At 41.3% G+C, this 18,747-nt stretch overlaps 1 protein-coding gene across 4 annotated transcripts in view; it reads right to left on the bottom strand.

Annotated features, from left to right (window-relative positions):
- Positions 1-14,087, bottom strand: part of ptpn12 (protein tyrosine phosphatase non-receptor type 12) — a 51,478-nt gene extending 37,391 nt beyond the window's left edge. For all 4 annotated transcript variants that reach the window (XM_034133523.1, XM_034133522.1, XM_034133525.1 and 1 more), the window contains exon 1: positions 13,544-14,087. In XM_034133523.1, the coding sequence (XP_033989414.1) occupies positions 13,544-13,645 (102 nt within the window). In that variant the 5' untranslated portion in view covers positions 13,646-14,087. The remainder of the gene's footprint in view (positions 1-13,543) is intronic.
- Between the last annotated feature and the right edge of the window lie 4,660 nt (positions 14,088-18,747).

The raw sequence follows: 18,747 nt of genomic DNA, 5'->3' as shown, positions 1-18,747 counted from the left end.
CTTAGCCTATCACGTACACAAACAAACTCTTCAATAAGAGATGATTTCAAAATGACTCTCTTTGTGTATTCATCACATGTAGTATCAATATTGTGATAAATGAAACATTATTGAATATTTTCCTCATATTTTTACGTGCCGTTTTTTTTTCTTTCGCTTCTGAAAGCTTTCTTTTTGATTCAGGGCTTCGGTACATTCAAAAACTGACTGCTGTACTCACTGAATACACGCCTGACACACACACACATAAACAGCTTAGACGAGCGGCACAGAGACATCTAAAGTCATAATGAGTTTTTCTCCTCATCTTTATATAGAGAACGAGAGGTACACACACTGTGGGCGGCAACACAACAGCCGTGCCTGTGTGTGTGTGTGTGTGTGTGTGTGTGTGTGTGTGTGTTAATAGCATTAGAGCTCCTCTGGCCTCATGTGAATTACATTTCCAACAGAGGCCTGCTTCTGTGTTGGGCTAGAGCCCGGGAACACACACACACACACACACACACACACACACACACACACACACACACACACACACACACACACACACTTAAGACGCACAATGAGCAAGAGGAGGCAGGCAACAGTGATTTGTGATGGTTTTTGATTCCCCCAACCCACAAACACATTCTGCTGAGACTAACATGCACACAGTGCTCCGTTCTCTGTAATGATGAGTGTTTTCTCTTTGTAGCCTATTTCACTTCATTTACAGAAAACTGCAAAAACAAGTGGATTCTCCCTAAAGTCAATTCATTCTGACATTCTGTAGCACCTAATCAAGGATTTGTTTTGGCCCTGAATCAAAATACATGATAGACTGTGGCAGCTGCCATTTAGGAACAGATTTCCTGTTTTCACAAGCACACAACTTGTATAATCACGAGGTCAAACTGCAAAGGATTATCCACACAGAAAAAAACTAGGAAATAACAACTTTAGTACCAGGCTCAAAGACATTTCAGCAGTTATAAATCCAGGTGTACACCTTCCTCTCTCAATTCAGAGGAGCAAACCAACAAATGTTCGACTTCTAAATAAACAACAGCTTGTTTCTGTCGTCAGAAAATACAGGCCACACTGTCTGGTATCTGTTTAGCTGACTGATAAGGTTTCAAATAACATATTTGAATCAAATAATACATGTTATACTTCCATGTTCCTTTTTTTGACGGATTGTGGAGATATTATATATGTATTTCACCTACCACAACTGTTAAATTACCCACAGGTATAGAGTATAATAGCTGGTAAGGAAACAAAACATGTAAAAAAGCTAGCAGTTTTTAGTTGTTAATTCTTAAAGCAACAAAATGAATATTGAATGATTTGAAGCGGTTTGTGAATGCATCAGTGCAACCCTGTGGTGACTGTTAAATATAGAGGCTGTCAATTAACCAACTATTTCCATCCAAGCAAGTTGTATGACATTTTAGGCATTGCATACTTCAAATGTGGATTGGGTGGGTCTTAAGACTAACACTTTAATATTAGAACTATGGATGTGATCAATCTTGAAGCTTTGGTGACACATTTTTTTATGTCATCAATCTTGAATAACAACTTAAAGTCAAGTTTAATGATTCATCAGGTTAATAAACCACACACACACACACACACACACACACACACACACACACACACACACACACACACACACACACACACACACACACACACACACACACACACACACACACACACACACACACACACACACACACACACACACACCACACACACACACACACACACACACACACACACACACACACACACACACACACACACACACACACACACACACACACACACACACACACACACACACACACGAGATGTGGAGTATTTGAGATAAAGAAAGTCATTTTTGGAGAAAGATGGGGAGAAGCAAAGCGGAGGAAAGAGGGACAGCCAAGGCTTTTAAGAGGCTCTTGGAAACTAAGCTAATGGACTCCTTTATTCCTTTGGTCTATTCACATGCTCTCTTTACACACTCAGTCGCTTCGCACTAGCCTCTGCTCTGAATGGAGGGGGGGGCAGAGAAAGAAGGCAGAGATATGTAAACATACTTGTGTCCATCAGCGCTTCAAGTATACTCCTCTATTGGGTTTGTTGCACAACAACTGCAACAACTCTTTCATTAAAGGAACATAACGGTCATAAAAAGATTCAATAGAAGAGGAGATTTATGGAGAGATGCTTTATTAGATCGTATAATTAAAAGTTCCTGTTTATCTTTATTAAAAGTTCATCTTGCCCTGCAACTAAAAGTCATTGCCAATTTCAGTTACTATGAGTCAAATATTCTATTATTTGATAGACTTAAAAAAATCATTTAGACTAGTAATGTTTTCATATCTGCTAAACTAGTGAGGAACCTTTAAATTGCTTTAAATACGTCAACTAACACTTTTTCTGTTATGTTTAGATTTTGATGCTTGCATGATATAAATGTACACATGACATATGTCATAGGAAATACATTTATATCATAATGAAGACATATGAAAAGGTACAGAACAGAACAGGAAACAGAAGTTAGAAAACACTAGAAACCCGCTTCAGGAAGTTTCTGATGGTTAACTTTTCACACATTTGAAGAAAGATCGCTCTGAAACTGCCTACTCTGCACTGTTGTGGTCGCGTCTGCAAAGCGTGTGATATTCTAACAGCTGACGGACATGTGTTATCAAATGATGTTCACTTGCATTTTTGTCAAAAGTTCAAACAGTGTGTCAAACTGTTTTTCTCAGGCCCCATGTGTAGTCAGCCCGGGTCGTCGACCATCACTGGCTGTATTGAATTCCAGTACGATCTTGTTTTAAATGCATCACAACCTCGCTTCAGTGTTTTCAACTCTGTTTAGTCCTCATTAATTAAATTAAAAATGATTGAAATAATCAAAAATCTTTCTCAAACGGCTCCTTATCTTTGCACTCTCTTTATTTTAACCTTTGTACTCCCCTTCCGTTCCTTGTACCCTCTTACTTCCTATCAGTCAGAGAGTAAAACAGCATAAATGCCAGTTTCCTGTGAACACTGCACTTCCACTGCCACACACACATGGGCGTTGCCCCCAAAGAGCCCTGTGCAGACTTCACAGACCCCTCCAGGGTGCGACTGAGTCATGTGTGCTCGCAGACACATTTCTTTACAATGACTTGACACAAGCTAAAATGGGTGGAGGAAGCCAGGGCAGTTACTGGAGCGAGAAGGAATGGAAAAGAACATTACAACAGAGAAAAGAGTATTAGAGGTAGAGGTGGGCAGAGAGAGGAAAAATAGATGTCGTTGTTAGTGGGTCTAACCTACTTTCTGTATCCTGGCTGAGTAAGTCGGCGGTGCTGTACTTCCCTAGCACGCTGAATAATTCACACAAACAAACACAGAGAAAGAGAAACCCATTCTCCTGCTTCAGCAGAGGGCACTGATTGGCAGAAAATATGCCTTCTTGCTCAAGCATTGGGGGAACAGATTTGTGGTCAGGAAATGTTGGTGTAGTGGCAGAGAGGCAGTACTGACAGTCACCTGAACAAATGTGTAGTTTGAAATGAAGTGGTTATGATAAACCGCAGGAGCTTTAAAGGAATAGTTTGACATTTTGGGTTACACTCTTTTTGCTGAGAGTTAAATGATAAGATTAAACCCCCCCCCATGATATATGGGGGGAAGATATGATAACAGATCATATACTCGCCAATACTTGAGCTTACATATGTGTACCTAATGTGTAGGTGCCGGTGCAGCAAACAGCCAGATAGCTTAGCTTAGCATAAAGACTGGAAACAAGCTGAGCATGCAGGAAGTTACTTCTTGATGCCAATAAAAAAAGACCCCCCCCTCCCCTGTTAAACTGTAACCTGAGTCTTTACCCTTCTGCTTTTTTACTAAGTATACAAACTAGATATAATGTGTAAATGAGGTGTACTTATAGATGGATTTTGATATTTTCAGTCAGAGTAAAGCCAGCGGTTTCCACTTTGTCCAGTTTTAAGCTAAACTGCAGTATTCATCTTGTGATCTAACTGTTTCCCATAGTGTTTTGTATATTTGTGGCATGACATTTATTTGACCATTTCATGTGCCCAGTGTTTGTAACAGTTCAACAGAGGTGAATAATTGAGCTCAATCAAAAAGGAAATAACATGAAACCGCACCCTGACCTTAAGCATGAGTAAGGGGGTCCGGGACTGAGTGTGTGCGCGCCAGACCTCCGCTTTTAGCTGAAGATCCTGACAAAGATCATGTTGGAGGAGGCTTCAGATGCCAAGGATAATATATTCACATGTACATGCTTTGTGCAATCATTTCCACTTTGTTGGCTACTGGCCAATATAGGTCAGTGATATCATGAGAATGAATGAATGAATGAGAACACACACACACACACACACACACACACACACACACACACACACACACACACACACACACACACACACACACACACACACACACACACACACACACACACACACACACACACACACACACACACACACACACACACACACACACACACACACACACACACACACACACACACCACACACACACCACACACACACACACACACACACACACACACACACACACACACACACACACACACACACACACCACACACACACACACACACACACACACACACACACACACACCACACACACACACACACACACACACACACACACACACACACACACACACACACACACGGATTTTTTTCTTGCCGGTCCAATGTCCGGAAATAATTTATTTTACCGGACAAATTTGAAACTTACCGGTCATGTTTTAGTTTCAATAATAATAAGAATTGTGTAGCAGAGTTTCCGTTAGCAGGTAATTACCGGACTATGACCGGATATGCTGATGTTTAAAACTCAGTTAATGGGAGTCATTTTTATATTGCTTCAGTTTATAATCGTAACAGATCGAAAAGTTCAGATTCCTTTTTCAATAAATGATGCGCTTCCACAAACTACATACTTATTACATTCAAACAAACTACTTATAGTAGATAAAGTACATTATTCAAAAGTTTACATTAACTTTGGATAATAACACGGGGGAGAAATCTCTCTCTCTCTCTCTCTCTCTCTCTCTCTCTCTCTAGTAAAGCTACTCCAGAGACACTATTTCAAGCATACTACGTCATCGAGTGCCGCCGAAGTACTGTTCCAATGTCCAGCATACTTGGAATTCTACCGAGCCCAGCCTACTTCGTTTGGAGAAATTTCGAGGCTGCACATGTGTAGACTCTGCGGTCTTAAAATCCCCACAATGCTTTGCGCACGGACCAATTTCTCTAAATCTGTGGCGGAAAATGTAAGGCGGGGCCTCTCATAAGACACACACCTGCACACCTGTTAGCCTGTTCCACTCTTCATTTTCCGAGGCTAGGAAGTATTCTTGCCTCGCTTCTGAAGCAAGACACTCGGAAGACATGCTACATGTGCTACCAAGCAAGCGTACTCGAGATTGAGAAACACCCTCTGTCTCCTGACAGCCCGTCAGTTTCTCGTGCAGCTCGCTAAACAGTGGGCGGGGCTTCAGGTGATCATGCAGAGCTGCGTGTCTCCGTCAGACTCAGCAGCTGATCTGATCTCTCTCTCGCGTCCGGTTATACTTCACTCGCGTTTATGTCCATATCGATCAGATCCAGCTCTCCTGATCGGCCTTTATAGAGAGCACCGATCGAACTATTAAGAGTGAATATCGGCCGATAATGATCGGCGGCCAATCGATCGGAGCATCCCTAATTATTACTGGACATTTTGACCGACAGGTTTTGAATTTACTGGTTTTCAATACATTTTGCCAGCTAAAAACCGGTAATTATCAGCTAACGGAAACCCTGACAAACACACACACACAGCTTGTCATTGACTTGCACAAAGCAGAATGTGCTTCCCTTTAATTAGCCATCAGGCTTTCCAATCTGTGTCTGTCACTGTGTCTCATATGCCGGTCTCATTTTCAATTCCTACACACTCTGTTCTGCAAGTCACACAGGAAGCAGCCGAACATCACAATACGACACAAAAGGCAGAAAATGTGGTTTTGAATAAAAAAAAATATATATATGCATCATCCTTATATGGTTTAATGTGGTTTTGATTGCTCACGCATCTGATGGCAGTTTGTGTTTGGTCAGCAGTACAGTCACACCGACAGCAGGAAGCACCTGGCCTGAACTAAAAGCATTCAACAAGCCACTTAAAAGCAACCACCCTCACTTTTGGGAGCCAACTTCCTGCAGGACCTCAAATCTCAGCCTGGCGTTTACAGTAGACATACAGTATGCAAGACAAAACAAAGTGGACAAATAAATAAAATCATGAGGAAAGGCACAGAAGGGAAAGAGATGGAGGAGTTACCATCAAAACACAGTGCTAAGATACACAAACACATTTACAATATCTGCATAACTCACAGTGTCCTGGAGTAACACACTGAGTAACACACTGAACCCCTGTAGTGCGATTCTGCAGCTGACCACCATGTGACTTTCCCTGTGAACATCAGAATGACATCATTTTCACAGCGGGACCTCCCCTTCCTCTTCACCATCATCTGTGTCTCTGAAAGTAGCTTGAAAAACCCTCAACCTCACTGTACAAAACATATGGATACTATCAACTGGGACGTAATAACTGAAAGCACTGAGGGGCGGTCACCTTCCTGCAGCCCAAACACACAACCTGAGAGTTTGCCATGTTTGCATTTCAGTTCAAATTGGTGCCTCCTCTGCCATATCGAGCAAACTATTTCCCGCTGTGCAGCTCGGCCTGCTGCAGGAAGCAGATGTGGACAAACCGCGTATAATCCCAATCATCTGGGACAGGAGCTCATTGTGTGTTTAGTGTGTGCTTAGTGTTTGTGTGCATGTATTAATCACTTCCCTGATATTCAGAGCCTTCACCGGGGGGCAACCTGTCCTCACAAGCCTGATTCTGCCTGTGTGACGCTCTACATCTCTCACTCTTATGTGAGCCTCGTCTGGACTAACGTGGGTGCATCCATTTTGCCTTTCTGTGTTTATTTACTGATATTATAATAATTTAATACACTACTGGTGTAGTTTCCTGTCCAACTCAAGGACGCACAGATGCTGCTGACATGTTTGGGTGTCAGTGATGTGTGTGAGTTACCATAGTAAAGATGGCTCCTCAATGAAGCACACATTCCACGCACACACACAATATGACTGCGGAATGTCCTGACTGTAGTGTGTGCTCTCTTATCTTTATCAATAAAGTTTCTCGGCCTTATCGGTGGGTCAGCTATCATTCATCATGTAAAGCCTCACACACACGCACACACACACGCACACACACACGCACACACACACACTTACTCCAGAGTGGAAATATTGCGTGGCGTCTCTTCTGAGAAACACCCAGCTCGGGGGCATAATGCTGGTTTCTGGTTTAAGCCGTGGGAGGGGGGGCGGAGGAAGAAGGAGGATGTGACACCAGAGGATATTGGGAAGTCTTGTTACAGTAACATAAGGCGGGCTTACAGTCGTTGCCACACACACACACGCATACACTAACAAAAACAGCAGCCGACCCCCTGCTGTGTACCCCCTTACGCCCACGCACACAAACAAGCTAATAAAAGCACAGAGCCGCACAAACACCCACCAGGTTTCTCATTCTTTCGCCAACGATGGAAGGCATGTCAGAAACTAGTTAAGGCTCCATCCTCTTAAAGTCCAAATGAATGACATTTAATCTCCTGTTTGTCAAAATCCCAAAGATATGTATTAATATGAAGAAAAAAGGTGTGAATCTTCATATTATAGGGGCTGAAAACTGAATTATTTTATGTCATTGTAAGAATAAATAAAATGATTTTTCTATTATCAAATATTTGGCAACCAAGTCATCCATTAGCTGATAATCGTTGCAGCTCCGTTTATGCTGCCACTAAACTACCATGCTGTTAAAGGAAGATGGGGTTCTTGCATCTCTGACCAGCAAGAGTGTGTGTGTGTGTGTGTGTGCGTGTGTGTGTACAACCATAAAGGCTTCCAGAGCATGTGCTCCAGGCTCAGATGTGCAGGCAATTCAAATGTACACCACACACACACACCCACACCCACACTCACACCCACACACACGGAAGCCCCCTGGTAGCAATGGAAATATCTACCACAGACTAACTCACGACACACACACACACACACACACACACTAGCATGTTACGCATTGTCCCATCTCATTTTCTTGCCCCCCCCTCTGAGTGTTTTATGTCTGCCCGACAGGACACATGTTTTGAGAAGCGTGTTTGCACTTTTTCGCTTTCTTTGATGTGCTGCTTGGGAGTAATCTGCCCACAAAGGTGGGGCACGAACACACACACATTGAGGCTGATCTCCAATGTCTAAACCCTGTCTAGACTACAAAGTCGAGCCCAGTGTTCCTAATAGCAGGAACGTGTGTGTTTATGCCAGCGTATTTAGAAACAATAGTACAGGTAACACATGCCAGACTGATTTCCTGTATATAATCTGATCCTTTTACATCTTCCACATTAAAACACTTGGTAGCTACATTTGCTGAACCTGTGAGAGGATTCTTACACCTCTATAGGACACTTCAAGTATCTCCTGCTATCTCATACATAGCATGCAATATCCAGGCATCTGTTCATAAGCAGACGTCTGTTTCTATGCAATATGGGAGCACATGAACAGACGCCAAAATTGCAATGTGTTTAAAGAAATGTGTTCTCAGGTCCATTATTGACAACAAATTAGATTTTGGATTAGTTCAATGTTGTGTATTCTGTGATAAGACATACAGTATCAAATATAACAAATGTCCCACTGCCAGGGTTTGCATATCAACTGGGGACAACCCTGCAAAAATGTAAAACGTGTTCAACAGTGTGAGGAATTTGGATACAAGTAATAGCAGGTTTCTGTCAGGCTGCATGGTGGCCTAGCAGATACAGAGATGTCCCATAACACAGAGGTCCCAATCCCAATCCCTGCAGTTTGTATGTCCTCAAGCTCAACTCTAAAGACATATACAATCAATTAACTGCATTATCAAAACGTGACCCTACATGAAAGACCACCAGCGTCCCTAAATTGCTTCTCTCTCTTGCTTCTCTCTCTTTGCCCTAATTGAAGTCAAATAGAGAGAATGAATGTGCCCACAGGAAGTGACATCAAACCTGAAGGGCGAAATACTGCCTTCACAACAGCAGCAGTTATCGCTGTGCAGAATGTGTGGATCTGCGTTCACAAACCCGAATTATGAGTCAGCAACATGAGTTTAGAATGTTCTGGTCAAAACTAAATGTAACCTTATTCAAACGGAAAAGTCAACATCAACAAGTCAACAAATGAACTGGACTTTAAGAAACAGGGCGAGAAAAACCAAAGGGTTCACGATGAAAAATCTGGTGATATTGTGGGTTTTCTTTCATTCAGATCGACTACAATTTAAAAGTCCTATTTAGCCGCCATAACGAAAACTATGTTACATTCTTCTGTTATATTTTGGAGGGAAATTCAAGGTTTAGATCAGGGGTGTCCAAACTTTTTTCAGAAAAATATACGAAGGGCTGGGCCACTCACTAGAGGTGAGGTATATTGCCTCGTAAGTTAAGTTATAAGTCATCAAAATCAATGAAATGTAGGTAAATTATGCTTAATACTTGAATATGCTTTAAGAAAAACAACAGCCTACATCACAGCTCTCAAAAGGGGAGCAGCTCATTCCTTCAAACAGAAGCCTCAGATTGCTTATCATAAGAGGAAATAGGAAGGATATATTTCAAGTGTGTTATGAAAATAAGTTATTGGGCTTTTTTCTTATCAAGTTAGATTTGTTTTAAACTTGAATTGACTGAATTTGTTTGAAGAGTGGGCTTCTTAACACATGAATACTGTGTAATATCTGTTTTCATATATATTTAAGAAGTACAATACAAAACAAGCACTTTTTTAATTTGCTGAGGGCCGATTCAAAATTGCCCGCGGGCCGCGTTTGGCCCCGGGCCGTAGTTTGGACAGCCCTGGTTTAGATCCACAGATTTGTTAACATCAGACTGACACTTTATTTTGTATTATTTTACTGATATATTTTACCTGTTGGACGTCTTACTTTGTCAGTTTTTGGTTCAAAATAAAAGTGTTTACTGGCCACAATCACACAACAAATGTGTGTTTGGTGGCACAGTTGCCCTTTGCCCACAATTATTTCTGACCCTGATTCTGGTTGTTTATATTGTTTCTTTTTGAGCAATGAGCAAGTATTCCCCAAATATGTTATCTTCTTTTAAAATCTTCTCTGGATGGGTCCATAACAATGCCTCTGTAACTATCTATTTGCACACAGTCGGTCCTCGCTTACATAAGCGCACTAATAGCTGGTTTGGAAAGTCGTGGGTTGACAGAGCTGGTTGATAACTACCCTTGTACAAGTCAGATTGCCATTGTTTGGTTTTGTGAACAGCGAATGCATAGATGTTCCGTTGATGCAGAACCTGCGTTATAAGACACACTTCGACAGTACATATTACCGTTCATCCCTTTTGTATCCCCTTGAATGAAGCCATTATCATCAGACCAGATTGGTTTAAATTATCAGTGTTTGTTTTGCTGATTACAAGCTGCATGATATCATTGCTGAAGCTTAAATCGTTATTTTGATTACTAAAACACCAGGATTATGACTGAAGTGAGTCTAATTTACACCTTGAAGCTGTCTCCTTACACTTCATGGAACACTCCGATGTCATCGCAACACATGCACCAGTATGTGCCGTGTAATGAGATCAGCCGTCTCCATATGAATGTTGCTAAACAAAATTCTTTATAATTAACAACACCCTGTTATAAAAGAGACGGTCTAAATGGGTCGCAATTGTTTTTTAAAGGACACATTTGGGTGCCAGAAATGAAGTGTTCTTGTTCCATGAAGAAGCTGCAGAAGAAGAACCAACAAGGCAAATAATCGGACTTGTTGCCTTCGCAGAGCACTGTAATTATGCTTATAAAACACTTTCTATATATAAACAACAATAGGCAGTTAAAGTGGGTGTGATGTCAGGGTGTTCTGGTGACTCAGTGTGCAAAGGAGCACACCCCATGCGCTTGTGGTGTTGTGAGTTTGACTCCAGCAATTGAAAGCTTCACTTAAGGCTTGAAATTGGTACTACAGAGCGGCAGCGACCAGCTAAAGCACTGACTTATGTTGCCTGTGGCTGATGAGCAGTTTTAATTGTGCTCGGTACACTGGCACAGACACAACCCGCCTGTTCTCCATCAGAACAACATTTCTGGTCTACAGGCCGGTTCTGTAGGCTGAATAATGTAGGTGCTACTTTAAATTCACTACCAGATCCTTGAAGCTCCATAAAATAAATACCATAAAGCTGACACTCCACAAAATAACTTAATTACTGTGAATACCCAGATTTAAGAAATAGTTCTAATTGGAGCACATACATTACTTTTTCACATCAGCTGTTTAACGGTCATGTTACTGCCTGAAGGGATGAGTGCTAGGGCTCACAGAAACTCATTGTAGAAGGGAATTACTGGGTTTCATGCCAATAAAGCTTATTGAAAAGAAATTGAACAGATATCACATGAAGAGTTAAGGCGTGACAAGCAGTGATGTCATAACGTTTGAAAAGCAAGTATCTGATTAAAAAGCGGGGGCTGACGGGATGTTTTATTGGGAAAATTGACATTAAGAAGTCTTAGAAAATCAACTGTCAGCCAATAAAAAAGCATGCTTAATATCAGTTTAAGCAAATGTACAACTACTAGATAATAATTCCAACTAAATGGCTATAGCATAAAGTTAAATAATAATTTGTTTTTCTCATCACATGCACTTCCTCAATGCCTCTCACAGCCCAACGCCCTGCATGGTCTGGTCTTAACGCAACCCTCGCTTCCTCCCAGTTTTATGAAACACTCGCTCGAAGCACAGGACAGGTCATGTTATCAGCCCAGAAATTGACAAATATTCACACATTTCCTTACTTGTGAATCTGCTATGTAACAAATGTCCTGACAAATGGTGTAACTTGTATCCAAAGTGTGCAGAGGTGTCTATAAAGCTGTAGTTTTAAAGCCAGAACAAAATGTTATGAAATGGGCCAAGAAAGAATGTTGCAAGCTCCAGCAAGCAGCTTGGATGAAGTAGGGAAGTAAGGAGAACGAAGTGTGTGTGCAACTGTAGGCAGAAAGAAGAAACAATTCTGACGCTGATTAGCCTCTTTTTCAAGGAAAACAAACACTTCCCTTGCCTGAAACATTAAATGTATCATAAAGGAAAGCTAAACCTACAATCTGCCACTACAACTAATTCAAATGAACAAAGGCCTATTGTATCTGAACATTTAATGAAGGTTAGATTCACAAATTAAATCCCCTCAGTTAGCACAACATTTTCTCACATATACCAATCAGCCATTAAAACAAAATGACCACATGATGTTGCAAATATCTCAGCAATTTCACAAGCCTGGGACTAGCCCTATTTGGGGGTCAGAGTTGGGCCACAACAACATCCAGTGATGCAGGGTGGGTAAACTTATGACTGCAGGTCAGCAGCGGTCATCATAAGGCTAACTTAATGTTACTTTAACAACAAATGTCTCTATTTCACCTCAAAAGGGCCTTTCCACGTGTAACTAGAGTAACAAAATACCGTAAAATATGCTTTATAATTTGAGCTATGGGCCTTACACTTATTTGCCAGTTTTTGTAGGTACATGTAGCCAGTCTAATGCAACACCCCTCACGAAGGCTAGACTACTCAGTTTAGTTTGAATGACCTTTATTGTCATTTAAGAGGCTGCATAATGTAGTAAGTTACATTTGATTGCATTGCAATATGTCTCTAATACGTTGTGCACATCATTTTATCAATGAGTGTAATACACTGGCAAGACTATATTTCACAAACGTTGGTTTAACAGTCTTTAGGTGGATTTGTCTACAACTGCAGTACATATCTGCTCAAAACTACTACTATGAGCAATCATACCTCACATATTTCATAGAGAAAAGACCATAACAAAACTGTCCACAGGACGCACCATAAGGGATAATACATCCTGCTAAGTGAGGACAATGAATCATGCACTGTATCTTAACAGTCAGGCATGGCTATCAGACATAAGCCACAATAACACTTTAGGGCAGCATTCACTGATAGGCTAAGCTATCCAACAAAGCAATGTAAAAAATGAGCCCAGGGGTTGGAGGGTGAATGTGTGTTGTTTAGCTGTTGTCTCTGCATTTTAAAGAAACAGGAGCCGGTGGTCTGTGCTTTGGGAGACAATGCTAGGCCGCCATGTAAAGCCTGGAAATGGGAGGAAAAGGAAGAGGGCAGTGTGGCCGCCCCTGCCTCACCTCCTGGGGGAGACAAGGACCGGGAAGGGGGTGGGATATTGAGGGTACGTGTGGAGGAAAAGGTGGACATTATGGGGGAGGGAGGTTTGGTTGAGATATATAGAGGTGAAGGAGGCTAGGTAAGCTCATGTAAATGTAACCCACCATAAAGTCGCTGCCGAAGTTGTCCTCTCCCCTCTCCTCGTCCCCCTCGCTCATGGCCTTCACCCTCTGGATAAACTTTCTCAGGATGCCGGCTTGGTCCATCCTTCAGTCCTCTTGTAACGTATCCTTTTCCTTTTAAAAACAACCTCCCGAAGTAGCAAGGGGGGCAGAAAATTCAAAAATAAAACAACAAAAGATGGACACAAGGGAAAGAGAGGAGGGGGGGAATAAATAAAAATAAATAGGCTTCACGGATCTTCCCAGAGAGTCATCGTCGGTTCATAACACAACACCTTTTTTATTATCGCCCCATGTTGTTTCTCCCTTCTTTCTTCTGGGCTGTTTCACGGTAACGGTAAGTCCCAGAGAAAGGCAGTAGCGGTCGGGGTTTCACGTCTACGAACAAGTTAACAACCGAGGCGTCACATAAACTGTGAACCCTTTGCTCAGTAGGAAAAGAAAAATTAAGGAAAAATACAAAAATCCCAGGTCTGGTCAGTCTATCTACCCCTCCCTGTCTACCTCGGTTGCCACATTCACACACTGCTGCTCGTTATTTGCTACTGGGGAACATCCGGACTGGGCAAAGCCGAGGGAGAACAAGGCCCTCCCCTTCCAGCATATACTGATCTGTGATTGGATAATTTACACAAGAGCTCAGAATCCCATTGGCTAGCATGGATGTAGCTCCACAAAAGAGCCACGTCTGATTGGATACAATGTATGCCTGTCGTTTTGACGCTATTCACTGTAAAATAAATACAACGACTATGATTTACAGTAAGTCTAATACTGTAATGTATATTGATTATGTCCATTGTGTAGTTATACTAATACATACAGTAATCTCAGTAAAGTGTATTTCAGACTTTCATTTGAGAGATGTATTTTATAGCTTGAGTATTCATACTGCCAAGTTTGTGATAATGGGTTGTGAGTGTATGTAGGCTTTTTAAACACAACTAACTACTGGATGTATCAAGGACAAATTCTTACCTTTCAACAGTTTATAATCAAATATAAAAAGTTGTGTCAAACTTGAAACATGTTTTTATTTTCTTGTTATGCCAATAAAACATATTTTGCTTTTGTATTTGGTGTGAAAAATGCTGTTCATCTTTTAGGCTCTATAACTTTATACTATAATGAGACTGGATATATTGTTTAATATAGGCCTACATGTGTTTTTGTTACATTTTTTGTTATCTGATGGTTTTAAACCTGCCCATGTTGTGATTTCAACTGCTGTAATAAGGGGAATAACTTCATACTCTTACATTTAATGTAATTTATTTTTAAAAAGTTGCTTACATAAGTACCAATGTTACAACACAAGCGTTAAAATGTCCCATAATAAGTCATGAGAGAGAGGTAGAGGGAAGAAGCAGCTGACAGCCTAAAGGGTCAGATATATAATCTGGATTAAAATACGACCAGAAATAGAAACACATTATCATGAAACATTTCCACTAATGTTCAGTGTGTGTGTGTGTGTGTGTGTGTGTGTGTGTGTGTGTGTGTGTGTGTGTGTGTGTGTGTGTGTGTGTGTGTGTGTCAAATATAAGGAAAGACAAAGTTGCTGGGATGGAGAGAAGACGATAAAAGAGAAAATGATAAATTAGTATTCTGAAAAGAGCTGTTTGGGGGAAAGGAACTCAATAGACACTTATGCATGATTGACCGTCTTCCAATAAACAACAAACACACACAGAAGGGGATCGAGTGGCATTGTTTTCCTTTAGTTCTACCAGCGACAACAAACAGACCCGTCCATTCAGTGTGAGGAAGAGAGAGAAGGAGCGGGACGCCATCACTGAGCCAACAAGCGCTCACACACAGACTGCTTTCTGTTGCTCTTGTCTTTAAGATTATTTGCTTGTTATCCTCAGTAAATGTTTTTTTGTTTTCTTTTCTGTGAAGCTTCTCCTCTCCCAGAAGGAAAAGTTGGTTTTCATGTCTCATAACAGCATTTATAATTGTTTTGCTCTCGTCTGTGCCTCTCTTGCCTGAGTTTATTTCTCCTCTACTCCCTGCTCCCAAAGTAAAAGTGAAATTTGAGTCAACAACATCAAGATTTGAAAGATTCAAAAGCGGAAAACAAAACATATTCAGGTGAAATCACACAAATAAACACACGAGAAGCTCAACCTAGGGAATGTAGGGCATTGTTACCCGTCTCTGTATGATCTTGTGATGTTTTCATCTGATCATTTGACTTATCAAAAACTTTAGTGTTCTTATTTTCAAGCCATAAACTCTAATGAGCCCAGTCTTTATGTAATATATCTGTTTTCCCCATTATGTTTTTATAGAGGAGCATAATCATGGCTGTAGCATAATGTGTGTGTGTGTGTGTGTGTGTGTGTGTGTGTGTGTGTGTGTGTGTGTGTGTGTGTGTGTGTGTGTGTTTGTGGTGAGATTTGTGTCTTTCTTCCACAGTTCACTGGAAACAGGTCAAGCACACTGAGGGGATAAACACACTCCAACGAGTCCTCTACTTTACTGTGTGTGTACACTATGTGTGTTTTATGGATGTATATGGGGAATAATATTTTAAGAAAATACATTGTGGCCCCCTGAGACCCCCCCGCCCCCCCTTCTCCGTGTCACTTCCTTTTCTCAGCACTGCTTCTGTTTTCTCTGTACTGTATGTGACCCTGACCTGTGGACCCCTCTGTGGAGAAGCTGCTTACACTAGGAATCAATTACATAGTATATTTACTATAACATTAATAGATTATTAACATCTTCCCATCATTATTCACCCCCCTCTTTCTCCCTCTTTAATTCACTATTTTTTCTTAGTATATTCTCTCTTCCCCCTTTTACTCTCTCAGTTTTCTCTTTCCATCTCTCTCTTACAGGAATGTGCTGTTCAGAAGCAGCTGAGTGGAGGAATGTTGCTGCAACAAGCCTGTGCACAACCCCAAGGGAGGGAGGATCCCCCCCCACACACACACACACACACATTACATTTCTTCTTCATGACGTTTGTTCTTTGACTTTCTTTCTCAGTGTTAAACTATAAACTCCCCTCCTTCCTCTGTACCTCATATACTGTCTTTCACATGTGTGCCTGCAGTTGAGGACATAGCATATCTGATCAGGACACACACACACACCTACACACAGAAAGAGAGAGAGAGAGAGAGAACGTGAGCCTGCCTGTTGCAGTAATGTGGTCTGGTGAAAATGTCTGCCCTCAGGGGAGGACTGACTCAGTCTGTTGCATGTTATACAACCCAGCATGCCCCCCTGTGTGGTAGGCTTTAGAATTTAGAGTGAAACCCTTATATGTCATGTATAACCAATTATACATGTCACATTAACATCCTATCATGACCTGTGACATGTGACTGTTTGACCAAGGAGCACAAAGGGTCACTAAATTGTTTAAGGAGTCTGAAATTTAGTATGAAAACCACATGCTATACGGTCTTTGAAGTCATCAGATATTACCCTAATGGAACAGCTATGGCTGATTTTGGAGATTTGTCTTAAACAAAACATCTAATATAGGGGAAGAATGATAGTCATCCCTTGAGTAGAGCTCATGAGAATTGGAGAACTCGTGTTATGGTGGTTTTTATTTCCATTTGTCACCTATCTGTATCTTGATTGACAAACCAGGAAGAAAAAAAAGAGGAGACAGGGACATGTTTCAGTTTAGAGGCCTAGAATATGTAAATGCCATATATCTTAAACTGAATTAAACCTTTCCAAAAGTAGTATTGAGATGAGATGTAGTGAAGTAGAAGTAACATTGAAATACTTAAGCAGAAATACCTCAAAATATTACTTCCATTATTAGTTGGAGACACAACCCAAGTAGATGTTAGCTGGCAGTAGAATACATGGGTATCACACATTTATAGGAGAGTCTATGTGGTATTGCAGGACGCTAAACAGTGTGTGAGGGTGAGAGTTTGTGTGAAATGGGCCGTTGGGTGAGGTGGGTGATGTGGCACTGCCTGGCCCTTTCTTGCGTGTGTGTGTGTGTGTGTGTTCTTGAGTACAGCAACACCCTCAGTAACCCTTCCCTCAACAGATTCCAGCCAGCCTGTCTCTACCAATGTCACACACACCGATGCAAGTGCACAACCACACACACACACACACACACACACACACACACACACACACACACACACACACACACACACACACACACACACACACACACACACACACACACACACACACACACACACACACACACACACACACACACACACACACACACTGGCAGGCAGCCAGACATTGGCGGTTGGACGCTCTGTCAGATTTAGACACGTAATTACTGTCCTAGCTTTTGAGAGCTGCGTGTGTGTTTTTGTCTCTGTGTCTATTTAAATAATCTGTGTGTGTGTGTGTTTTACATGGAGTGTGTCTATGTCAGTGACACTGGTACACATCTTCCCTGCTTGCATATTGACACATTATGGGAGGAATGTGTCCCATAATGTGTCAGGACCTGAAATACAGTCAAAGGAGATTGTAGACAACTTCAAAGAGACATTTAAGAAAAAAATAATAAAAATAAGTTTGTTCGGCTTCTAAGAGTTATTTTGTTTTCATTACAACCACTATGGCTTAAAAAATGTTTTTTAGACAACTAAGATCACCTTTTATCCACTGGTGCCACCAAGTGGGCAATAATAGCAAGTTGCGGTGCAAGCATTAATAGCACTAATAGATGATGTTACAACCAGGAATATGTGAGGGTACTGAAGGAAGACTCAGTGAGATCAGACATCTTAAAGAGGACATATTCTGCTCTTTTTCAGGTGTATATCAGTATGTAGTGTCTCTACTTTAAAGAGTCCTCTCCTGCTGATGTTCAGGTGTATATCAGTATGTAGTGTCTCTACTTTAAAGAGTCCTCTCCTGCTGATGTTCAGGTGTATATCAGTATGTAGTGTCTCTACTGTGACATGTCTCCATAAAGCTCTTTATTTTTTCTCTATCTGAAACCAGAGCCCAGTCTGCTCTGATTGGTTAGCTGGCCGGCTCTGTTGTGATTGGTCAACTGCTTTGAGATGTCCCCTCACATATACAATGTGTTGGAGCGCTAGCCAATAGAAACGCAAGTGTTACATCAGGAAGTAAACAAACTCCCTCTGGAGGGAACACAGGGATTGTAGTCTTTGCAGACCATTTACATGCACAGAAACCTACAGAACACACTACAGAAAAGGGAAAAA

Source organism: Trematomus bernacchii, unplaced genomic scaffold (genome assembly GCF_902827165.1).
Source record: "Trematomus bernacchii unplaced genomic scaffold, fTreBer1.1, whole genome shotgun sequence".
NCBI classification, from domain to species: Eukaryota; Metazoa; Chordata; class Actinopteri; order Perciformes; family Nototheniidae; genus Trematomus; species Trematomus bernacchii.
The sequence above is the reverse complement of the archived record's forward strand: the minus strand, read 5'-3'. Positions and strand labels throughout refer to the sequence as shown.